Source organism: Mesoplodon bidens (genome assembly GCF_964165515.1).
Source record: "Mesoplodon bidens genome assembly, chromosome: 4".
Taxonomy (NCBI): Eukaryota; Metazoa; Chordata; class Mammalia; order Artiodactyla; family Ziphiidae; genus Mesoplodon; species Mesoplodon bidens.
This window is the reverse complement of record NC_138160.1, coordinates 64,702,411-64,728,482: the sequence shown is the minus strand read 5'-3', so window position 1 is coordinate 64,728,482 and position 26,072 is coordinate 64,702,411. Positions and strand designations below refer to the sequence as shown.

Below are 26,072 nucleotides of genomic sequence, written 5' to 3'. Positions count from 1 at the left end.
GACAAAGGATTAATCTCCAAAATATATAAATAGCTCATGCAGCTCAATATGAAAAAAACAAACAACCCAATCCAAAAATGGGCAGAAGACCTAAATAGATATTTCTCCAAAGAAGACATACAGATGGCCAAGAAGCACATGAAAAGCTGCTCACCATCACTAATCATTAGAGAAATGCAAATCAAAACTACAATGAGGTATCACCTCACACCAGTTAGAGTGGGCATCATCAGAAAATCTACAAACAACAAATGCTGGAGAGGGTGTGGAGAAAAGGGAACCCTCTTGCACTGTTGTTGGGAATGTAAATTGATACAGCCACTATGGAGAACAGTATGGAGGTTCCTTAAAAAACTAAAAATAGAATTACCATATGATACAGCAATCCTACTACTGGGCATATACCCAGAGAAAGCCATAATTCAAAAAGACACATCCACCCCAATGTTCATTGCAGCACTATTTACAATAGTCAGGTCATGGAAGCAACCTAAATGCCCATCGACAGACGAATGCATAAAGAAGATGTGGTACATATATACAATGGAATATTACTCAGCCATAAAAAGGAACGAAATTGGGTCATTTGTTGAGACGTGGATGGATCTAGAGACTGTCATACAGAGTGAAGTAAGTCAGAAAGAGAAAAACAAATATCTTATATTAACACATATATGTGGAACCTAGAAAAATTGTAGAGATGAACCAGTTTGCAGGGCAGAAACAGAGACACAGATGTAGAGAACACACCTATGGACACCAAGGGGGGAAAGCAGTTGGGGGGGGTAGGGGGGTGGGATGAATTGGGCAATTGGGATTGACATGTATACACTGATATGTATAAAATGGATGACTAATTGGGACCTGTTGTATAAAAAAATAAATAAAATAAAATTTTAAAAATAAAATAAAGCTCTAATTGAATGGGAACAAAGCAAAAATAATTTTCCGATTTTGAACTTCAAGCCCCATAGAGGTAATTCACAGGGTTTCCCATTGGGCTGAATAACTAGAGGCTCATTTCTATGCCTATAGGGGCAAAAAAGTAGCCCTGAACTGATTCTTGGGAGAGTGCAGAACAATGCACGGCTCCCCACTTCTCACATTATAAGGTGCATGCAAAGACTTTGTGTGGGGGCCCCCTAAACGCTACTCTTTGGGAGCAGAGGTGTTTCTGACCTGAAATGACTTGGGGAAAATGGCAGCGTCCCACACAGCCAGGGCTGGTGTGTAGGTGTCTGCTGCTGCTGTTCAACGCTCAAATGCATATTTTATCCATTTTCTGGAACTCTGCAGGGTAGAACTTAGCTCAGAATAATTAAGGAGAAATTCAAATCAAGAAATAAGCTTAGTTATAGTTTAATTCACTGAAGGAAGACAAGTAAAAAAGCATTATAAATATTTCAACAGAGGTGATTTCCTGAAAAATGCCATTGATCAACAATTTTTCCTTAGAAAACGACCTTTGAAATAGCTTGTGGTTTGAATGAGTCAGGTTTATTCTCCCTATCTGAGTGATAATACTTGACCTTCAGGTTTCAATCCTTCACTCACCTCCAGTCATTGAGAAAACTAGGTGACCGGTAAACAGACTCTGTTTGGAGCTTCTGCTTGAAGGACCCAAACATTTTTCTCCTTCTGACCTACAATCCAAGGACTGTTTGGAGACAGCCCTCAAATATTCAAGTGGAGAGAAGTAGAAAGTTGACACACAGTGATTCTGAATGGTGAGAAGGGAAATTGTGCTAAAGAAGAACCAAAAATCTATATGATTTTCAGACTTCACTTTCAACAACATTTATTTACCGCCCGATTTGTATGAGGCCCTAAGCTAAAACCTATAGGGTCTTCAGAGACAATCTCTCCCCACCCCTGGAGCCTTCCACTGCCATGCCCTAGAGTCATCCCAAAAGCCACTCCTTCCCCGTCCCTCCTTCCCCCCATCCCCAAGAGCTACACTGACCTTTGAGTCCCTCTCAGCCATCAGGCTATTTCTCACCTCCTCACCTTTACTCTATGTCAGAAACACTCTCCTCTCCCCTCCTCTTGCCTCCATAACCCACTCCCCTCAATCTGGCCAACTCCTATTCAGTCATCAGGTCTTAGTGCAGACATTTCTTGTAAGAAAGCCCACCTAAGTCCTCCCAAGTTCCTCTGCCTACACTTTCACTTAGAACTTCTTTCCACTGAATAAACTTAAAAAGGCACAAAGAGACAAAAATAAAATGTCTTTTATGACTATACCTCTGGAGTCTTGCTTATTCGACATGTTAGTGATGTAAAACTAATATTACTTGGTCACAAGATATGTTCTCTCCCTGCTTTTTACCCCATGATTCTTCAGCCTATATGCTCATTAGATCCCTGTGCTCCTGCCCTGGCCTCCTTGAAGGTGGGGATTGCGTCTTACTCATCTTTGTTCCCAGCAGGGATCAGTATGGTATCTTGATACGGTAGATGTTAAAAAATACATATTCAGATTGAACATAGTTAAATATAATATATTGAATTGACTCTAAATAAAACTGGGCACTAAGCTTGCACCATCAAGGAGTCTCTATTTAGTCTTCCCAACTGGGTTTATACAAACTGGTTCAAGTTCACAGTAAATATGGAAACAATACACAATTTCCCATGACAAATTCAAGAAAAACTCTAGGCCAAATAGTGAAGTTGGTGCCTTTAAAACCAGACTTTTATAGAAATGAAAACTTGGAGGTCTATTGAATACCTATCAATAATGAACTGGTTGAGTAGTCTATGATCCATCTTTCCAGTGGACTACATTTGGGCATTAAAATAGTGACGTGAATCTGTTTGTTGATGTGAGAAGATGTTCATGACATAGCTTTAAGTAACAAGAGCAGACTATGTAACAGTGATTTTATTTACATTTTTTAAAGCGCGCACGTGTGTGTGTGTGTGCGTGTGTGCACACACGTACGAGGGAAAAAAGAGAAGAGCCTAGGAGGACACACACCAAATGTTAACATTGCTTCCCTCTGAGTGGTGAAATTAAGGATAATTTATCTTTTGCTCTAAATACTTTCCCTGAATGTTTGCAATGAGTAAAAACAGGAAAATATTAAACTTTCATTGGAGATACAATGGCCATGGATAGTATGCCATGGAGAGCATGCCAAGGTGTGTGTGAGGACACTCTGCTTTTTTGAGGGGTACACTAGGCTCTTTCATTGTAATAAGTCCCTGCGTTATAGCTGAATTAATAACAGCTAAAATCTTTGCTATTGTCATATGCCGGCACTCTGCTAAGAATTTTACATACGTTAATTCTTTCTTTTACATGACACAACAACCCTTCCCTGCTTATTTTTTTTTATATCACTTTCTGATACTAAACAGTTTACTTATTTATCTCCTTTATTGTGTGCTGTTCCTCTCACTAGAATGTAAACTTCCTGTGGGCAGGGCTATTTGTTTTGATCACTGCTGGATCCCTAGTACCTATGGCAGTGCCTGGCAACTTAGTTAGTACTCAAATAAATGAATGAATAAACGAACAACCTCATGACATAATAACTAGTACTATTCCTTCCTTACAATGAGGACTCTAAAGGAGGCTGAACAATTCGCCCAAAGTCACACACTGTGAAGGAGCAGAGCCATGTCTCTCTCAACACAGATCTACATGACGAGCTGTGTTCTAACCCACTCTCATCCGTTACAACAAATCCTTGAATGAGAGCGCCCTCCTCCTCCCCCCACATGCAGTCAGTCCACGGGAGAGACAGTGAGAAGTCACATAACAACTTTCAAGTGTGGTTTCCTTCTGACTATTAAATTGGTAAGATCTTGACATAATAGAAGATGGTCTATCATTTGCAAATCTAACAGGCATGATATTTTTTCAGATCAAAAGCAGGAGGAACAGGGCCTAGAAATCTAATCAAGTATTCACTAAATGAAAAAAAAAAAAAAAAAAAAAACTAGAGCCTGGAAAATGCCCTAAAGGCATCTTCTTCTTTTTTTTTTTTTTTTTAATTGTGAGTATAAGAATTTGGACTGAATAGATAAAACCCCCAAAGGACGAGGATTTTCTCAGGGAAAAATCCTCAGGGACAAAGGAGAAAGTACTTGGAGCAGCAAACCCAAATATTTGGGCCCATGGCTGGTCATGGCAGTTTAATAATGCTGACCATTAAGATCTTGCACATAACTTGCCTTGCTTTGCACCATAACCAAACAATCTTTTGACTTACACAGAGCTTCCCATGTAAAAATCTGTCAGTTCTCCTGAGCATGTGGGATTTGAGAGGTAAAGAGCCACAGGTAGTATGTGCAGCCCAACACGGACCATGGTGGGTACCCACAGGTCTTGGAGCTCAGGGCCCTAGAGAGAGAATCCTCTGACCAGAGATGTATGTTCTCCAGCCCCTTTGGCAATTTGATTTCTCACTATAGATTAAGCGATTGGCATCCTAAATTATCAATCAGTCTTCTGTGGGCTTGATTAATGTGGGTGAATCCCTGTGGAGCTGACAACCTTTGGGAGCTCAGACCAATCCAGTTCCTAGATCTTCAGTGGGAAAACCAGCCCTGAATTGTAATGACAATTCTAACCCGGGAAAACCAGACCCTTCCCCCATACATACACATGTCCACACACATATGAAATATGCACAACATACAGATGCATACACAAACACACTCACATACACACTTATATACACACCTGTGAGGCCCTGTTTGAGGCCCCATTTGGCCAGGCAACTCCTTGGATGACATCAGTATCTCATTTTCCCTGTAACTGCAAATTCATGCAGTTGAAAAGATATAAAACATTTCCTTCAAATTTCCTTGTATTTCTCCATCTTTGGTGGTTGCCAACTTTTCATTGCGGGTAAACAGACTCAGTTCAACACAAAGTCAGCCCAGGTACAATAGCAGTTTTTCCCCACAGTTCTGCACGAGGCTGGTTCAAAAGGCAACCAGTGGTAGATGTAAAAGTATGAAATTAGAACACTCCCTAACACCATATACAAAAATAAACTCAAAATGGATTAAAGACATAAATGTAAGGCCAGACACTATCAAATTCTTAGAGGAAAACATAGGCAGAACACTCTACGACATCAATCACAGCAAGATCCTTTTTGACCCACCTCCTAGAGAAATGGAAATAAAAACAAAGATAAACAAATGGGACCTAATGAAACTTCAAAGCTTTTGCACAGCAAAGGAAACCATAAACAAGACCAAAGGACAACCCTCAGAATGGGAGAAAATATTTGCAAATGAAGCAACTGACAAAGGATTAATCTCCAAAATTTACAAGCAGCTCATGCAGCTCAATATCAAAAAAACAAACAACCCAATCCAAAAATGGGCAGAAGACCTAAATAGACATTTCTCCAAAGAAGATACACAGATTGCCAACAAACACATGAAAGAATGCTCAACATCATTAATCACTAGAGAAATGCAAATCAAAACTACAATGAGATATCATCTCACATCGGTCAAAATGGCCATCATCAAAATATCTACAAACAATAAATGCTGGAAAGGGTGTGGAGAAAAGGGAACCCTCTTGCACTGTTGCTGGGAATGTAAATTGATACAGCCACTATGGAGAACAGTATGGAGGTTCCTTAAAAAACTACAAATAGAATTACTATATGACCCAGCAATCCCACTACTAGGCATATACCCTGAGAAAACGATAATTCAAAAAGAGTCATGTACCAAAATGTTCACTGCAGCTCTATTTACAATAGCCAGGACATGGAAGCAACCTAAGTGTCCATCAACAGATGAATGGATAAAGAAGATGTGGCACATATATACAATGGAATATTACTCAGCCATAAAAAGAATGAAACTGAGTTATTTGTAGTGAGATGGATGGACCTAGAGTCTGTCATACAGAGTGAAGTAAGTCAGAAAGAGAAAAACAAATACCATATGCTAACACATACATATGGAATCTAAGAAAAAAAAAAAAAGGTCATGAAGAACCTAGGGGTAAGATGGGAATAAAGACACAGACCTACTAGAGAATGGACTTGAGGACATGGGGAGGGGGAAGGGTAAGCTGGGATTAAGTGAGAGAGTGGCATGGACATATATACACTACCAAATGGAAAATAGATAGCTAGTGGGAAGCAGCTGCATAGCACAGGGAGATCAGCTTGGTGCTCTGTGACCACCTAGAGGGGTGGGATAGGGAGGGTGGGAGGGAGATGCAAGAGGGAGGAGATATGGGGATATATGTATATGTATAACTGATTCACTTTGTTATAAAGCAGAAACTAATGCACCATTGTAAAGCAATTATACTCCAATAAAGATGTTAAAAATAAATAAATAAATAAAGGCAACTAGTCAGCAGGGCTGCTCCTCTAGAAGCAGGGAGTGAACAGGGCCACAGGGCTCCTGGACAGAGCTGAGAAGGGGACAGAGAACACCTTTTCTTCTCTCCCACCCATACCAGGCCCTTTCTCTGCAGGAGCTGAGAGCTGGCAAAGGCCAGCCCAGGGGACCTTTATGAAACATCCTGTTTAATGCTGAAAAACGCAATACCCAAACAAGTGAAAAGCCAGTTCTTTGAGACTGCCATTGCATTACTCCTCATACCTGTTACTTCTTGTTAACTCACCCAGAATATAACCTAAAGTCCTTACTTGGCCTTTAAGTGTATTATGAACTGGTACCCAGCTACCGTCTGCATCCACAGCATTCTCTCCTCTATTATTCCACTCCAGTCCCATGGCCTCCTCATCGGTCTTTTAACACACCCCCATGCTGCTGCCTCAGGACCTCTACACTTGCTGTTCTTTCTGTAGGGAACACTATTCCTCTGCAGATATCCACGTGACCTGTTCCCTCACTTTATTTAGGTCTTTATTCAAATATCACCTTACTAGAGACTCTGTCCCGTCATACCTCCAATATATAGCAGTACCCGCCTCCTTTTACTCTTCATTCTCTCACCCTGATTTTTCTTCCTAATTCTTATTCCCCACTGACATACTATGGATGTGTTTACTGTCTGTCTTCCTCCACTAAAATATAAGCTCCTTGCAAGCAGGGATTTTGTCTGATTTGATGACTGCCATTTTGCCAGGGTCTAGAATAGCACCCGGCCCATAGTAAGTACTCAATAAATCTGTGTTGAATGAATGAAATGTGCTTCTCCTTCCCCATTTTCCTTTTTCCTATTTATTTTTCCTGAGGTCTCCAAAGTTACAAAGTCCTCAAATAACATGTTGACTCTGGAAGTGTGTCATTCTCCCTGAAGTGCCTAACATGTAGTAAGGTCCTCCGTGGTGTCGGGCAGCCCAACACGAAGTCTGGGAGCTCGGGTTAGGTTGAGAAAGGATTTTCAATCATTAGCTAGTTGTACAGAAATCCATGAAAGGGAAGATACTAAGGGATTCTAAAACCATTCTAAGGAGTAATGGTCAAATTCATCTTTGGAAAAGAAGTGCTCTTTGGTTCAGGGAATTGCTTTTTTTTTTTTTTTTTTTTTTTTGCGGTACGCGGGCCTCTCACTGTTGTGGCCTCTCCCATTGCGGAGCACAGGCTCCGGACGAGCAGGCTCAGCAGCCACGGCTCACGGGCCCAGCCGCTCCGCGGCATGTGGGATCTTCCCGGACCGGGGCACGAACCCGCGTCCCCTGCATCGGCAGGCGGACTCTCAACCACTGCGCCACCAGGGAAGCCCCAGGGAATTGCTTTTAATGGACCTTTTAGTTCTGCAAAAAAGGCCTAAAGTCTGGGCAGGATAGAAGAGGCTGAGATAGGAGGGCACAATTTTGCTCTCAGTCTATTACAAAGGTGTCTATATTGGTAAGAGAGGTGTTTTTATTTTTATGTTTTCTAGTTGCACTGGCTGATCTGAAAAAAACAAAGTTTAAACAGAGCTAGAAACTTAAAGAATAAAGTAGAATGGAGAGGTTTGTCTGTTCAATATGTCTGGAAGACTGGGCTGAAGAAGGTATCAGAGGGGGCTCCTGGCAACATGAGATGCTTCATATTCAGTTTTATTTTGTCTCATAATCTATGAAGAAATTTCCCTTATTAACCCCAAGTCTTCAACAGAAGCTATGTTAACGGCTGCCAACGTCAGCCTTGTGTTAGCACTGCCTTAAGGAATCAATGGAGACTATGTCAACGTTTTGGATGGTGAAGGTAAAATGGGACCAGGGAAGCATGAAGAAGTAGTGGTGAGGTGGCTAGAGGTGGTGGAGGAGAATTTGGAGGACAGAGATGTCAACAATGAGAATGTAATCACTTAGAGAAATTCTTGGAAATTTGACATAGGAATCAGAATTTCTTGCAATCAATATAATATCAGTATTTGGATAGTAAAAGAAAAGGGACTCAGAGAGAATGAGAGATTTAGGGACTTTGGGGTCCCAAAGCGAATTCTGCATCACAGAATTCAGACTTGAATCTCAGTGGTTATCTACTTTTAAAACTTTATTTAACCATAGAAACCTGTTCATCAAATAAACTATGATATAGAACCCAGCAGGTAAAACAGAATAAAACTGAGCCACTGCGATGGAAAGGGATAGAGGTTTGAATTTATGCCCAATTAGCTTTCCCATTGGATCCCACGTTGGCCCTCAGGTCCCTCTGGGGAATCCCAGTACCCCAGGAACATAGTTTAAAAACCATGGATCTGGAACTCAAAGCAAGAATATACTCTTTAATATTCCAGATGGTTGATCTTTCAGCCTGACTCTGAGGGCTCATTACCTGCTAAGCAGCATGTGTCTGAACCAGCTGTCACTGATGGGGTGTTTGCCCTTCTCTTGAACCAAATTCCTCAACCCTGGGACTTCTACCCATTGGTCTTGGTGTAAAAATCAAAATAAGCCTATTCTTTCCATATAACAGCCCTTCAAGTCTTTGAAGACCTCTTATTTCCTTCCTTAACTTGTCTTTGTTCCAAGTTAAACATTCTCAACCCTCCAACTATTCACAAACTATTCTTACAGTTCATATGCTATTTGGGCACCTGAAATTACTGATATTGATTAGAGAAAACAAACAGCATAGAGTTAAGACCAAAACAGGGGCACATAGAAGAGGGGTACAACCACACACACTATGAGGGTAGTAAAGGAAAATGAGAGATGTTGATCTGCTACTCTGAAAACTGTACAGAAATATGTCCTCCCCCCTACCCAACCCTGCCCGCCCCTGGCACTGTGAAGTGGGCTGGAAATCAGGTCGAACTTCATTCAGCTCAGGCTGTGCCCTGGATCACTCCCTAATAGTCACCAAATCAGAGATACGAGGGGATGGCTCTCGACAGTGGAGGCACTCAGCTCTTATTATTATTTTGAAAACATCCACCAGCAGCTGGGCTCCGGAATTCAGGACAGTAAGTGCCTAGCATGGGTTCATTCCCACTAGTCTTAATTGACACATGTGTATCCACACAGTTATTGATCCTTGCCTAATGCCATGGACTCTATTAACTAAAAACAACTGACATTCCGTAACCATGGATCCATCAGTTGTTTCGGAGCAGGATGTATCAGAATGTCAGCATCGTTTAGTGGTTATTATTGGATTTATCTTAGGCACTGGCTTTGGTGGAGGCTGTAGGGGTCAGGGGGGTGAGCTGCAACACGTAGGGCTAGTTGCACAGCTGGAAAGTATGCGACCAGCTCAGTATGAGGGCACCCCACCAACCTCCCTGAAACAAAACTTTGGCTTCCTGGTATCGAGGTGCTTCACACACACCCTACTGGTGGCTTGAGGCTTGCAGACACATGCATGTTGTGCATACCAGCAGTGGGCAGACAAGGAAAACTGCACTTGACACAGGAGGGTCCTTTCAGTGCCCATCTTGCCTCTGTGTGCCTGGACCATATCCTTTGCCTGTGATAAAGCTCGTCCATGAGTATAAACTGCTTCAGTCCTGTGAGTTCTTCCAGAGATGATTAATGGGTAATTAACACAGCAAGGGTGAGAAGGGACTTCAGATACAAGCCATTCTGCGGCCTGAAGGGTGTTTCTGATGGGAGAGTGTTAGTGTTTGGTGCTGAAAGCACACAGTTTTGTAAGTGGGTGTGATGAAGTACAATACTTAGTTCTGTTGGATGTTAGGGAAGCACGTCCAGAAAAACAACAGGCACATGGCCTGGTTTGCTCCAACAGAAAAATATTTCTAACTTTGACAAAGACTGTATCCAGCCAGAGTTGCCAGGTGTGTGTGCAAACAGATAGAGAAGGACCACGGTATCCGTCCTCATTTTTTTTTCTTTTTCCCACACGCTCCTTTATTTTGGCCCTGTACCTGTTAGGGGCAACAGTGTGGTTTCATGTATGTGGTTTCATGTCTTTTTTCCACAAATAGAATATTATACATGCTTCTGAATCCTAAATAAGGTCATTGGTATTGAAGAAAGAATCAAGGTATCCCATGTGTGCCAGGACTATGACAGCATTGACAACAAAACAGAGGCTTGGGAAGGAAGTCAATTCAGGAGGGAAGAGAATGTGTATATATGAATGAATGTATGTGTGCATACATGCATATTCAAATGTGTATGTGTGGTATGTGTGTGAGAGTATGTATACACACACATAATTTTCACACACCATGTATATGTAGAAAAAATGATCTGCAATTAAAAATGAAACAAAATCTAATCATTTTATTCTCTTAGCTCAGGATCTGAGCTGTATCTAAATCCAGGCTCTGCCACCTGCCGGCTGTGACTATGTACAAGTCAGTTAACTGCTTTGAGACTGGTTTCCTCATCTATAAAATGGCAATTTTTATTGTGCAAGGTTCTGATGGGGATTAAAAGAGATAATGCATGGGCTATCCATGTTATGAACCATCAACAGATTTCCAGAAGAGAAATTTTGACCACAATTTGCTAACTTCCTTTCTTTTCTCTGAGGATCTGTGTTGTGAGAAGAGGAAGGACAAGAAGGGAATGGAACTCAGAGCAGAAGGACCAAGGAGGAGGAGGACATGAGGAAATAGCATTAACTTCACTCTACTTGTCTGCACTGGAATAATCCCCTAGGAACCAACCAGGAACTCGCCTATCAGTCAACAAAGGCGGCTAAAACATGATCTCTTGACCCCACTGTCGTCCCGCCACCATCCACTTGCTATGGAGTCAGAGACAGGAGGCCACTTACTGGGGATGCAGTGGAGGGTTGGCCACAGAGGGTCTCCAGCATCCCCTGTCAGGATGTTTTATAAGCTAAAAATGCTGTTCCATTTCACATACTTCTTTAATCTCATGTTTACAATTATCCTGAGAAAAAGGCATCACTAAAGCATCTGAGTTGTGTAACATGCTGACCTATAAGGGCTGAATCACGATTTGAACCTAGCTCTTCCCATTACTACATGGCTTCCCCCTCGATACCAAAGCTGCTTCCAACTTGATGGTGGGCATTGCTGGTGTCCTGTCCCATTCGCCCCAGCTTACCTGAGTGCACCAGCAGCTGTATTAGAGGGTTGTCAGCCCACTGTCAACTGTGTCAGGCACCTATGTTTCTTGTGCCCTTTGAGGGTTTTCTTGTGACCACAGGAGCTTGCAAGGAACACAACCTGGAAAGGTAGGGAAAGGGAATTTAATGTCCCCTAGGGTCCCCTGGGGCAATGCTCAGCCAACTGGGGTTGAAGAGGAGCACTTACATTTCAGCCTCTGGCATGTTCTGAGTGGTTTCTGGGGGGTGCCCCCAGCATGAGAGCCCCAGGTGTTCACAGTGTAATAACCCACCCATAAAACATGTCCTTCATCCGCTCTTGCCCCTTCCTGTCTCACTTTCCCCACTTCCTCACACATGCTTCCTCGGACACCTCCTATGTAAAGAACCCATGCTAAATCTTTACCTCGAGATCTACTTTTGGAGGAAACCCACTGAGTCAAATTCTAAATTCCATGTGGTTGCTGCTACTGTTGTTATTGTTTTGAATTACACTACATTCCCACCAGAAAAAGGAATAATGACCGTGGGTTGCTGATCAGTCAGAACCTCATTAACACTTTTAAGGCTTGAAAAAACTGAAGATAGTGTTTCCCATAAAGCAACAAGTTATTCCTCCTGTTTCACTAAGTACCCTTCTTCCCAGCAGCTGCTCCAATTTCAAAGCAGGATGATGAAGGCTTTGAAGGCGCTCTGTTAATGCAGTTACAGATCCAGTTTGGGTATGCTAGCTATTAAACAATGGACTTTAGGATATATTTCAAAAGTAGGACATTGTCTCTCGACATAAGAAAACAACTGAATTGGTAATGTTAGAAAAAAATCTGTAAGTATGATCAAAGTATTTATATTATGGAGAACAAGAGCAATCATCTCAACATGCATTCTAGATTTATCAACTCTGCACACATATCTTAGGAAGATTTTGAGAGATTTCAATACAATATCTAAAAATGACCCACCATTTTATTTTTAGCAAAAAGAAATTCTCAGTTTCTGGTAGTTGTCTGTAACTATAGGCTGAAAATGTTTCGATTTTAAAACATATATGTGTAAAATTCTCACATGAAAATGAGCGGTAGCACAACCCACTGCAGTGTGATGGCTCTTTATTCGCAGTTTGTCCCGTCCAGAGATGCCAGACTCACAAGTCACATGCAGTAAGTTCACATAACATGTTTTGTTTTATAGACTCTAACCATTTATTTAACAAAATGGAAATTTCTAATATCTAGCACTTTTCTACATTTAAAATTTCAGGGAAAAGAGACTCGTCTTCTACAGTATATAATGATTACAAAACAGTTCGTTATCAGCTTTGAATGGTTAAAACACTTTCTCTGCTGATTAGCACTCCGCATCCTTTGGTGAAGTGAGGTGACATTTTTCTTGTGGAAAAGGCCAGTGTTTCTTGTCGGAGGAGATGTATCACCAGCACAACCTTCCCTTCACTCAGACCTGTCTATCTGAGGATTTCTTTTACCAGTGAAACAGGTGGGAGTCCATTTCACTATTTTGATTCCCAAGTCAGATATAAATCCTTTCAACTTAGGGAAGAACTCAAACGTATATAAACCAAAAGGCGGAGATCGCTTTTTCCATCCTCTTTACTCACGTGACGCTCTGGAAAGTCACAGTTTTCTTGGTGGTTTTGCTTGCATGCTGATCACTGTGCATGGAGCTATTACTAGTGCTAATGTGCAGAAGACTTTTGTTTGTTTGTTTTTTGTTTTGTTTTGTTTTGTTTTTTGCAGTACGTGGGCCTCTCACTGTTGTGGTCTCTCCCGTTGCGAAGCACAGGCTCCGGACGCACAGGCTCAGCGGCCATGGCTCACGGGCCCAGCCGCTCCACGGCATGTGGGATCTTCCCGGACCGGGGCACGAACCCCTGTCCCCTGCATTGGCAGGTGGACTCTCAACCACTGCGCCACCAGGGAAGCCCCAGAAGACGTTTTGAATAATGTCTAGCACCCACAGGAAAGAACAACGGACCCCCCAAATTTGAATTTTGTTCTTGCAAACTCTAAAAGCCAACGATCACTTGTGCCTTGCAGAATCTGGGGGCTCTATTCCCAGGTGCAAAGTGCATTTTCCGGGTTTCTCCAGAGCAAAGGCAGGGTGGACGCCCTCATTAAACCTGTGCCTGATGATGAAGAGCAACTGTCCAGTCTCAGAGTTTATAAACAGGAGCCTTTGGGTGGTGTAGTCCAGTAGGATGCCCACTCTGGCGGGACGCTCCGTCACGTGGACATCGCTCACAATGCCACTGTAGAAAAATGTGTATCTGAAATGGAATGGAATGGGAATTGAAAACTTTGGAAATCTTGAAGGACCATGATAAAGAAAATCACTTGGAGATAACCGATTTTGCAGCTGTTCACCTCAATTCACAATGAGTTGCAATAACATTGTCCCAAATACTTTAACCAGATCCCTCCTAGATGCTAAAATGCATAGCTCTTCTCAACAGACGAGTATTTTTAATAATTTTGCTCCTTCTACATTAGGAGGCAGTCCCAGAATAACCAACATATGCCTCCCTTGTGATTTTTCTCAACATCTTAATTCTTTCCCAGCTGCCCACGTGTTTTAACTACTGCATTCATGGTGTGTCATTCTTTTGAATAAAACTCCTTTGAGGTTGCCATGTACTTTAAAAAGTACCGCGGGCTTGCCTTCCATAAAGCGTATTAATTTTACCATTTAAAAATTTTGTAAGTAACTTACATAAGGACCTTTATGAAGTTTAAGAAATATTTCATTATTTTTGCCCAATTTCATCTTTTGTACACTCCCACTGACCCAAATCAATTTTCCTTTTCATCTTCTCAGTGTTTTCTGCACCCTTACAGCCAAGGGGGGTTGCCTTTGATTTCTTTCTTCAATTCAAACAAATTCAGTTCAACATGTAGTCATTGGGCATATCTGTGTGTCCTGTACTTTGCTAGACCTCTGCACCTCTGGGGGATATGCAGACCATAGCATACTGTCCTTGCCCCCAGGGAAACCATACTCTACTGAGCAGGAATGAAAATTGTTGATGACTTAAACATGGGCTGGGGCTGAGACTCCAGCTTAGAGCACAGATTGGCAAAGTGTTTCCTTACACATTTAATGGACCTGGTTTAGTTGTGAAAGGAAAGGTTCAAGGCCAGGTTGGCAAGGAGAAATTGCTGAACAGAAGAAGTTAAATTGCTCTATGCAAAAAAGTAACACAAGGTGGGAGTTTTCTCCTGGCAATCTTAGAAACAGAGGGTGGAGCCCTGAAAGCAGGAGAAGAGAAGAAATGAGAGATGGAAGAGAAGAAAATAGATGAGGGACAGATCTGTGGATATGATAGGTCTGAGGGTGGGAGTGACACTGGGAAGACTGGGGCCGGAGAAACTGGGTGACTCTGGTGTGGCTGAGAAGGACAAGGACCTTGAAGACCTGTGACATCTCTCTTAAAGGCCCAGAAGCTTGAGTGCAGGAATATTTAGGAAATGGCAAGTTAGCAATTTCCTCACTGAAAGAAGCTCATGTGAAAGGGCAGAGGTTCACGGGGATGGAAGGTAAGCGAGACTTCCACAATGATAAAGGACCTCTTCAGTGCCTTGCTAATGTGAAATATGGCAGAACATTATGAAGTTTTAGAACCTGTAAAGCACACAGAGGCTGCAGGTGGCAATGATGGAGAACAGCAGTGGGCTGTTGGGCTGCCCAAATTCATCCTTGGAGAACAGATGGAGAACAGGCTGGGGCTCTTACAGAAGGGGCTTGGGGAGCAGATGGGCTCACATTCAGCCAAAGAAGAATGGTCAGGACTGGGTGGGGAAAAAACGGAGAAGGCGATCCAAGCCATCGGGGCAGCAGAAGCAGTGATGAGGTGGCAGAATAAATCTGTATGTCATGGAGAACATCACCATCTGACTGATGGGTTAGGAGGGGACATGTGAATGACTTTGAGGATATTACCTGGATAGGTAAGTCAGAGGCCAGGCTCTAGACCTGCCCTGTCCAATATAGTGGCCACCAGGCACATGTGGACACTTAAATTAAAATTAAGTAAAATTAAGTAAAATTCAAAATTCAGTTCGTCAGTCCTATTAACCACATTTCAAGTGCTCAAGAGCCACATATGACACCATTTTTCTATTTTTGCAGAATGTGTGATTGCGTAGCACTGGTCTAGAGGGTTCTGAATGCCTGCATAAGCCATTTCCCTACCCTGCTTAGAAGGTGCCCGGTGCCCACAGGCCCAGCCCTGGTCAGTCCCTGAGCTAATCACTACCATGGAGGTCAAGGAGGGAAAGACATTCCTTGAAGCCTTGGACCCACCAGTTCTACAGGGCCTGGAATTTGCCCTGTCTTGTTTCTGCCTCCATTTCCTACTGAGCACATCACTTCCTTCTCCAACCTGCACTCTGGCCTGAAACCAAGCCTATCTGCCGCGGCCTGACTCCCTCCCTATCCTTTGGACTGCTGGTCCCTGTTCAAACAAAGGTCATCCAGAAGCCTGATTCTTGACATCTGCATGACCCTGGAACTACCTTGGCGAGGTTTCCCACCTGGGTGGACCACCCCTGTGAATCTCACTGATGGCCCAGAATGAGCCCAGACTCCTCTCCACCCTGGTGGCCACTCCCCTCAGGCCTCCTCATACTCCAGCCTGGTCACATTCTTCCTGGCTTCCCCCTTCACTGTGGTCCCACCTGAGTGTCAACACCACTGTAGATGTTTGTAGATTTTTGAGCAGAAAAGGAAGGGACATGATGCAAATGATGTTTGAGAAATATTTGCCAGTTGTGACACATAGAATGGCTTGAAGTGGGTGGAGACTGGAAGAAGAGCACAGGCATGTTGGCTGTGGATGAAACTAGTAAAGGAAACAAAGCCTTGAACTAGAGAAGTAAGTTAGGAACAGACAGGATGAAATACCGTTGATTCCTTCTCCTTAGACTCTCTTCATTTCTCCTATCCAGTTGTAACATCTTAAAGCCTGATGCAAGTAGAATCAAGAGTAATACCGCCTGGTTTAAATCATGAAGCAAGGAAAATGGAAAAACACAGGAGGGTCTGCTATAGCCGTACTCTCAGTAACCTGAAGGCCAGGGTGCTCTAATTTGGAACATGAAATGAGGCATTTAAGACCTGACCTTTCTGTGCTGTGACCACACACAGCACACTCCTCCTCCCATAATCTACAGAACCTACCCTGGGCCCACAAGAGCCAAAGACCAAAGTTGTTGAACCTGCTGAATGAAATGAACAGTTCTGTTTTCTAGAGTCTAGAACTCTGTATTGGACTCTCATCTTTGGTTTGGGTTCTTAAGGGTTCAAGTGTCTAAGGAAATTTTCATGAAATCAATACCTAGTTCCAGATCTAAGTCTACCGATTATAAACTCTGGGTTTGAATGATTTTTCAGCTCTAGGAGGAGGCTGAATATCAATTAATTATCATGGCTCTGCCTTGATGGAATGTGACTTTAAATAGCTCTTGGAGATGGTGTCCTTATGAACCATGTCAGAGAATCAAACTCTGTCAAGTAGGATGCAGGGAGAGATGTGCAGCCAGAAATATGCAAAATCCCAATCTGTGGGCCTTTTTCTGGGAACTTGCGAGCACTGCTTCCTTTTTAAGCATTACATTTGAATAATTCCTCACATTTGATTCTTTACAATTTCAAAGCTCTTCCTTGTACCTGACTTCATGTGATCCTCACAACCCCAAAATGTAGCAGACCAGGCATCACTGTCCCCTGACAAGACAGATGAGGCACCTCAGATCTGCTCATTAGATTAACCAACTTCTGGTGAGTAGTCAATAGGAGGCTAGTAGAGAATGGAGCCAGGACTAAAATCAGGCTCCTGGCTCCAGACTCATGCTCTTTTATTAGACTATCTTGTGCGCATGTTCAGTTCAGAACATGCTCGCCTTAGCTAACACAGGTTAACAGCTTTTTCACATCAAGCAATTAAACAATACTAATGAGACACGCTGGGACCTAGGACCCTTTACTGCAGCACTTGCACCTGGACAAATGTCTTCTTGAGCAACAAAATACAAAGAAACTATAAAGGACTAAAAACAACTGCATGCATGTCCAGTTGGGGCAAATTATGAACAACAGATACAAAAAGGCCAAAACTCAACTGCCACTTCTGAGGTGCTGGGAGCAAAAGCAGGGTACTGCACATGATCCGTGCCCACAGCACACCGCCAAGGGGGTGGGTGGACCACCTAAGCCACGCCTCCCGCCTGACCCAGCAATCCTCCCCTACCCTCAGCCCATATAACGGACCAGCTCACTCCCCCGCACGGAGTGAGCGTGGGTACCTATTACTTGTTCTCTCTCTCTTTTTTTTTTTTTTGCGGTACGTGGGCCTCTCACTGTTGTGGCCTCTCCCGATGCAGAGCACAGGCTCCGGACGCGCAGGCTCAGCGGCCATGGCTCACAGTCCCAGCCGCTCTGCGGCATGTGGGATCTTCCCAGACCGGGGCACGAACCCGTGTCCCCTGCATCGGCAGGCGGACTCTCAACCACTGCGCCACCAGGGAAGCCCTTGTTCTCGCTCTCTCCTGCCGCAGCACGAGTCCCAGTAAAGCCTTGCTTGCATTCCTCGTCTGGCCTCTTATCAATTTCTGTTGATTAAAGAGTCCAAGAACCCAGGTCGGTAACACTAATAATATAGACCAGAGGTTAGTCAGCTTTGTCTGTAAAGGGCCAGATAGGAAATATCTTAGGCTTTGGGGCCATTCAATCTCTATTACAACTAGTCAACTCTGCCATTGTAGCACAAAGGCAGCCATAGGCAATACGTACACAAATGAGCTTGACTGTGTTCCAACAAAACTGCATTTACAAAAAAGGCAGCGGGTCATATTTGGCCTGTTGGGCTATAGTTTGCCAACCCTTCATATAGACCAACGGCGGTGGGGTAGGGGGGTGGTACTGGGGACCTACTTCTTCCTCAGTCCTGTTGATTCCTCTGTGGAGGGAGCCCTTTTGGCCTTATCCTTGTGGTCTCTCCCCACCCTGGGGTGAGCTTTGAAGAAAAACCTGGCCATGCATGTGTTTCCCTACCTCTTCCTGACGAGTTTCCTGAGGAGATGCACATGCTTCTCCAGGAACCTACTCTGCCCCGCAGGATGGGAAGCTGCCCTGGCCAAGGCTCTGTGTGGGTACAAGTCTGTCTATTAATAGGGTTCGATATAAGAAACATTCTTGCTTTCACATATGAACCACATTCTCTAAAACCGGCTTCCTCAGTAATCAGAGTAGTCGTTGAATCTCCAAATACTTGAGTCTTGTTTTCTTTCTCAGCTGACTCAGAACTCGGGCAGGGAAGTGAGAGGTTATTTATTAGGTCCCTCAGAGCCCTCTGCCTAGACATCAACGCATGACACTTTGATTAAGTGGGGAGGGGCAGGCTCCGGCTTACCTCTGCGGCTCAGAGCAGTGCATGTACCACGCGGTCTCTCCTTGTCCCAGGGCACCGGCCTGCACCGTCGAGCTGGAGCAGATGCCCAGTCGGTACGCTGGGCAGTCTGTGACAGTGGTTTCCCAGTAGTGCTGGCCACAGGCAGGCAGCTCCTCACCCAGCACTGATGGGATTCTGCAGGCAAAGTTGATCAGGAATTGCCAGCCTTTATCTCATAAACACCAACATCCATAAATGTATACACAGTTTAAGCAGGATTCTATCCTCGGAAACTGCTGGAATTTGACTAAAGACATTCATTGTTCATTGTGCCCCCGACCTTGACCTGATGGCCACAGAATTCCCCAAACCCTCGACATGCATTTAACACATTTCTACTGCCACACTCAACACACATGCATTACACATAGCGTCTCTTGGAGGGACTGGGAACCAGGAAATAATTAGAATAATGGCAGGATAAAAAGAAATGGAACAATCTCTGTTTTCAAAGAGAGTGAAGAGATATACGGGTGGCAGGTGGAGAATTCCAAGAGAGCATGACTTGCAAAGTTTTCTTCCAAAACTTGCACATACACAAAAAGGAGTCTCTAAAACCTTCTCTCACAATGAGTTCCAGTGTCTGCTGACTTTCCTGGGCACAGAGACCGAAAAAGGTGCTGCTCCTGAAGAGCAAGCCGTCTGGGGAGGCCAGAGCAGAGCGGGGTTACACCTGGATGAACCAAGTGTAATACTTGTGCTCCGCAGAGGTTTGTGGTCAACAGTCTTTGGGACTATGGCCTCTTTAGATGGTAGCAGGTACACCTGAGAGGTTGTCGAAAGGTCTCTTTTTGTCTCACCTCAGCTATTTTTGTAACAGACGCGGTGAAGTGAACCAAAGCACTTTCCACTGCGGATGGGTGACCTTGTTTGCATGAATTGCTCAATTTTGCTTTGAAATGGCTGAGACAGCAAGGAAGCATTTTTAATTTAAGCAGCATTAATATTCAGTCAGCACCCTCTCCCTCTCCCCTTTAACAGATGAGAAAGTGATTAATGCAAAGGAATGTACTTCATTTTCTCGTGTCTTTTCCCAACAACCTCATTTCAGAGAGGGGGCTACTGATGGGCCCTTGCTCTCTGGAGCAAAGCCCAGCTGCCTGATATTTATGAGTTAATTTTCAGGTTAATAATAAATAAATAAAATTCTATCAAATACATTACAGTTATTATCTATGAACTCTTACCAACCTCCAATCTATTTCTTTTCTCTTTGATTTTTTTGAGAAATCCAAAAGAGACAGAAAAGCTCAATTTATTTCTTAAATCTTTTTTTTCCCCTGAATTCACTCATTTGTACATGCTTAGCATCTCCAGTGTTCTGGGCCCCAGGCTAGATTCTGGAGATTAAAGATGCGGAAGACGAGGCTGTTGCTTGAGGACTAGTCAAAATGGAGCATCTGACAAACGACTCCACAAGTGCTCAGACCTTTTTGCGGATAAGATCAAGGGTGCCAGGGCCCAGAAAAGGCTTGGTCATTTCCAGGAGCAGGTAACACCTGAGCTGAGCCACAGACAGATGAATAGCAGTCTGAGAGGAAAACAGCACAAGTCGCCATTGGTGGGCTCAGGGCTATACTGCGAGAGCACCCCGGGCGCATCAGTGCCAACAGCAGTGTGTTTCACATGGGTTACAGTTTTCAAAAGCTTTTCACGTACTTTCTCCCATTTGACCATTTTGACCCTCAAAATAACCACGAGAGAGTGCAGGCAAGTTGCAGAGCAATCTCCCCACCGTGCCCTCAGCTTTCAGATTTCTTTACTTTGCTGCTCCCTTTTGTGGGAGCTTCTGGGGGATGGGGGTGGAGGGCAAGATCCTGAAAGTCCTGCATGTGGCCAGAACCAGAAACTCAACAAAATGTCATTCTCCTCTATTCCTTTTCAAGTGGATAGATTCAAAATCTGGTTTGCTGTTGAAATAATAGAAGAATTAACATAGGCTCTTTTTTCATTGAACCAGAGATAATGCCTTAAAACAGCCTATGTGTTAAACAAAACCATCTGTGCTTATATTTCCAATAAAAATATTGCTCCAAGTTTGAATGATCTCTGTCACTTTCCCCCTAGTAATGAACCATAACTGAACTGTATGTGTGTGTACCAATTTATGCTCAATATCACACATACCAGGCATGTGCACTAAACCAAGAATGTGCTCAGGTGAGGCCACACCGAGGTGACACCCTCAGAAGACTCTCCTGCTGAGGCATCTCGTGCTTTCTTCTTCTACTTACTCTGTCAGCCGTCTCCTCTCAGCGAAGCTGATCACTGTCCCATCTGAGGAAATCTGCAGAGCGGGATGAGCCGTTTCCCTCAGCAGGAGAAATCTCGTTCCTATTGTAGTTAGAAAATAGGATTATAACATTACTGCAATGTCCAGTGCTATCCCTGGGCCAAGCCCCACATTTCAGATCGTAGTCTCCCTTGCTTCTAACATCAAAATCCTCTGCTCAGTGTTTTCAGATCCACAGCAAAATTTCATCCGTGATAAGGACTAGTGAACACCAGTGGCTGGTCACCTCACCCGCTGTGCTTCTCCTGTACTAGCGCTCACTCTATTATGCAAAGTATGCTCCCTGCACCAGCAGCACCTACCTACCTCACCTGGAAACTAGTTAGAAATGCAGAATCTCGGGCCTGCCCCAGACCTCCTGAACCACAATTGGTATTTTAACAAGCTCCTTGGGAGATTCATGTGCACATTAAAGTTTGAAGATGCAATGGTCTAACCTCCAGGAGTGGTTCTAACAGTGGACAGTACAGGCACCATTTGGGACTGCAGGGAACACACTTCTGGACAGACAGCCGCTCATGCCCTCTCTTTATAAACATCAGGCTGGCCCTAACCACATCACACCCAAGGTGTGTGCACAAGTTTTTGCTGGTTAAGCAAATCACATAATGTGCCACCCTCAATCTTGCCATCTTTGGGTCTAGCATAAGATAATAAAATGATCACTTTTCCACTCCTCATTTCTTTTCACAATAATTGAGAACAGCCAAGCATATTTTGTTGGCACCATCAAGGGTATTTTCCCCAAAATGCCCTTGAACAGTTTCATCACTTTTTTGAGTTGCTCACTCATTCATTCATTCAGCAAACATTAATGGGCACAAACCATGTGCTAGGCATGGAAAATAAACAGAAGAATAAGACTAGAAGCTTGTTCATAGAGTTCACAGTGTAATAAAATAAGAATATCCTCATCCCACTCTTCCCCCAACACACACACACACTCAAAACATACCCACAAACTATAGCACATTGTGAACCAAACAAGAATCATCTGAGGAGATTTAAAACACTTGTCAGAGCCCATATCCAGGTAAGTTAGACCAGGATCTCCAGGAGTGGGCTCCCCACATCAGTATTTTCTTAAGCACCTGGACTGATTGCTAATGGGTGGCCAACGTTGAGAATGTCTTAAACCAGAAAAACAAAACAAACACCTTGACCTTTGGCCAATCTTGGGTCCTCATGACAAAAACCTAGCACTGCCAGCAGGTTGGGGGCATGAAGAAGTGGCCCTCTAGGATGTCTTCTCTGGGTGGTGGAAGGGAAGGAATGGGAATGCTTGGAAATAGTTCTCTGTGTGCAAAGGAGAAGGTACCTCTGGTGGAAATGAGGGCAGCTTCACTCTGTTCACTTGTCCCAAATGCACTGATGGCTTTCACGTAGAAAAAGTAATTGTCATTGGGTTGGAGGTTAACTTTCAGTTGGAGTCCTTTAATTCCAGAGAAAGATCTAAATGTGAAGGGAAAATAATAATTTTAAATATAACCCTATATGCTAAACAACTCATCATATTTCAATCCTGTAGTGAATGAACATCTTTTATTAACAACAAATCACTTATTTTTCCCTTTTTTTGACCACCGAGTTAGCAAGCTAGATTTTATAAAATGGCCATTGTCCACTAAATTTACTTTATCAAATCATTTCTACCTTGGTCAACTTTTGTCCAATATTGTGCCTTCCAGAATGCTCTTTGGAATAGAGCCAACCAAACTTTTTTTTTTTAATTCAGAAAATAGACTAATTTTGTGGTTAATGAGTCCCCAAGCATATATTGGTTTATCAAATTTTGGCTGAGAGGGCGTTTGTGGATTAAGATGATATTAAACCAATCTGTAATGCAAAAGACACCATCTCATTAACAGATCCTGAATAGTGGAAAACTTAAGGTGAGTGTTGATTTTGTACATGGTCATCATGCCAAAGCCAGCCAACTTATAGAAACTGAAGATCTCTAAAGAAGACAATATCCTTTAGAGCAAACGTAATCCTGGAGAGAAAAGAGAATTCTAATTGCCAAATAAAATCCCCAAAGCTGCTGTTCCTAAACCTCCCATTTACATTAAAAGAAAAGTGCTGGTCGTGGTATCTAAATGGCAGCAGGCTTGGCAAGAACACTGTAACAGCCCAACCATTTAAGCACAAATGGACTCTTTGGATTTGAAGATGGAGCTCTGAACTTGCCAATGAGCTGGAATAATTTTTGTGCCTCTTTTCCATTCTCTTTTATCTGCTTGATATCACGTCCTAGAGCATTTATACAAAGTATACAAGTGCTCTTTCTTTTAGACTCCATTTGGAGAGGCTTTGGAGAGAGTTACAAGTTAGGCTCCTTGCTAATAAAAGAAGTCCTCATCTGAGTACTAAAGAATCAGAATTCTGTTCCTCTTAGATGTGCATTGGATACTAGTCATTGAAAACAATAGTACAATAGCCTTCAAGTTCATTCTCAGAGGGAGATGTGGTTTTTTTAATGTTTGTTTGCTTTGTTTGTTTTTTATTTTCTTTGTGTTTGTTTTATTATTAATGAAGGTACCACAAAATCATTAGAATCAGAGTGGCCACTGTTCATTCTCAGATTGATTTTTGTTTTCAGGTTATTTCTACTTCTGTTGACTTACTTCATTCTCAGTACCTACCTTAGAGAATACCATGGGGAACCAGGAGAAGGAAAAAGTATCATTGACCCAGAAAACAGATGAACTTAGACTTTTTAGAAGCAGAAAATCTGTACAGAGTAACAATCCCTCCCCCATCAAAGCCTCATGTCTAAAAGCACAGAAAACTCACAGTGTGTTCCTCAGCAGGGGGGGGCAGGGAGGGGAGAAGCCTGGGTCTATTTCTATATTTGTTATTTAGTGCCTGCATCTGGAAAAGGTCAGTACAAACTCCCCAAACCTTATTGGTATTTCAGAAACTACCACCTGAGCAGGTCCTCAGAGAGTACTATCTTTAGATGCATGGAGAATACATGGATTGAGCCACATGTCCACTGACAACTAATAATGCTTCAATTTATTAACAAAAAAACCAGGTCCTATGACTGAGAATGCAACTCCCAACTAATACCTAGATTATTATTCTGGGGTAGATGTATTGCTGATCTTATTTGCATTGATGACTGAAGAGATGTTTTCAATGTACATTAATTATAACAAGCTGATTGTCTCAATAAGCACACTCAGATCTGAACTGAATTTCAGACTTCATCCACTCATCAAATAAATATTTATTGATCACTTATCATGTGCCCAGGCCCTGTCCCTGCATGAGGGGTAAGTGACAAGGAGAGGTGAGGAAATTTCATCTCTAGAAACTGGATAGAACTTATGGGTTTCATTTTGTGATAATACAGTTGTTAAATGCCAAGGATGCTCTATTTTGGGTAAGTTTTGCTCTTAAATTTTATGAAGTCTTTCAAGGAGGAAATTCCATATATATAGTCAATTGTATGCTATGTCTTATTAGTCATTTAAAGAATAAAAGTTTACATGGTACAGAAACCAATATATGGCATAAGATCTGCTTTCAGTGCACGAACATGTCATGCAGACGTGACAAATATGCCTAATGCCCTCGCTGACACTATAGAAGCACCAGGCATGAAAATTAAAGTAATATGAAATATGGTAGGGTTTTTTTGTTTATAAGTTGCTGTCTTATGCTCAAGCACCAAGAACAAAGCAAAAAAGCTCAGCTACGAATGGTTCATTTCCATGTCTATTTATTGTCTGACCTCACTTGAACGTCATAAAAGCCTTCATGTGAGCTGTCCCTGCTGTTTAGCCAAATGAAAACTTCAAAAATTTTGGAATTTGAAATCTGAAGAGTGGCACTCTTCCATAGATTATGATATTTTTTATTTCAAAACCAAAAACTTGTCATAATTGCAACTGAAACCACATGAGTTATAATAAGTTTTGCATAGTTTGGAGTAGAATTCAAATTCACAGAATATCCAAACTGAAGTAAGTGATTAGACAGCAAATGGAACCACAGCAAGTTGTTGATGCTTAGGTAAGAAGAGATTTCAGCCTTATCAATAATGTGACTAACCTGACGATGTTAGAAGTCTAGAGCCAGTAATAAAATTACAAAGGCAATAAGAAATTTGACTCAAAGAGTCTCACTTTGGGTCATAAGTGTGGGATCCTCCCTACAAGTACCATAGTGCAATGGAAAGGGAAGGCTTTATACGTGTAGGTTCCAGGAATATGAGGACAAGGAAGCATCTAGGAACCCTGACACAGCAAATTAGCTGATTGCTGGTAGGGCATAAGCATGCTGTGGGGTTTGATCACAGAGCTCTGCACCCAGCAGGTCTTCAAAGGACTTTTGGCTTGCTCATTGGTAGGACAAAGTTGTTAAACTCCAATGCTGTAAGGCAGAGAGAAATGATTCAAAGGAGACCCACTGTCTCCTCAGAAGTCTGAAGAGCTGCCATGTAAATGAGAGTGGTCTCCTCTTCTGCTGTTTCAGAAGGAAACGAGTGGAAGGCCCCAGGAGGCTGATGTTTGTCCAATACAACAAAGACCTCTCTAGCCTGAGCCCTTTCCTTCTTTAATTTTTGCAAGGAATGATTGAAAAGTTTGCCACAACTAACCACAGACAATGGGGCAAGAATTATTGATATTTCACATGGGAATTGAAAAGGATCTTTATGAAGAAAAAACCATTAGGGACTTAATGCTTAACGGGAAAATACTAAAAGCATTCCCATTAAGTCAGAGAGACAGACATGAGGTTAAAAAAAATTGGGAGGTAGGAGGTAAAATTATTACCATTTGCAGATGATATGACTGCTATCTAGAAAACCTAAGAAAATCAGACAAAAAACTCAGAATTTAGTGGAATAGCTAGATGTGAAACTAATATAAG

The 26,072-nt window shown here is 42.7% G+C and overlaps 1 protein-coding gene across 2 annotated transcripts in view; it reads right to left on the bottom strand.

The window, feature by feature from the left end:
* Window positions 1-26,072, bottom strand: part of CMYA5 (cardiomyopathy associated 5) — a 325,210-nt gene that overhangs the window by 204,102 nt on the left and 95,036 nt on the right. The window contains exons 10-13 of one of the 2 annotated variants that reach the window (XM_081232030.1): window positions 22,510-22,643; window positions 21,133-21,232; window positions 18,860-19,033; window positions 12,541-13,720 (exon numbers count right to left, since the gene is read on the bottom strand). The exons of the other annotated variant lie outside the window; for it this stretch is intronic. Of the exons in view, the coding sequence (XP_081088156.1) occupies window positions 13,474-13,720; window positions 18,860-19,033; window positions 21,133-21,232; window positions 22,510-22,643 (655 nt within the window). The 3' untranslated portion in view covers window positions 12,541-13,473. Of the gene's footprint in view, window positions 1-12,540; window positions 13,721-18,859; window positions 19,034-21,132; window positions 21,233-22,509; window positions 22,644-26,072 lie in introns of those variants that run through there. 2 annotated transcript variants of the gene reach the window in all.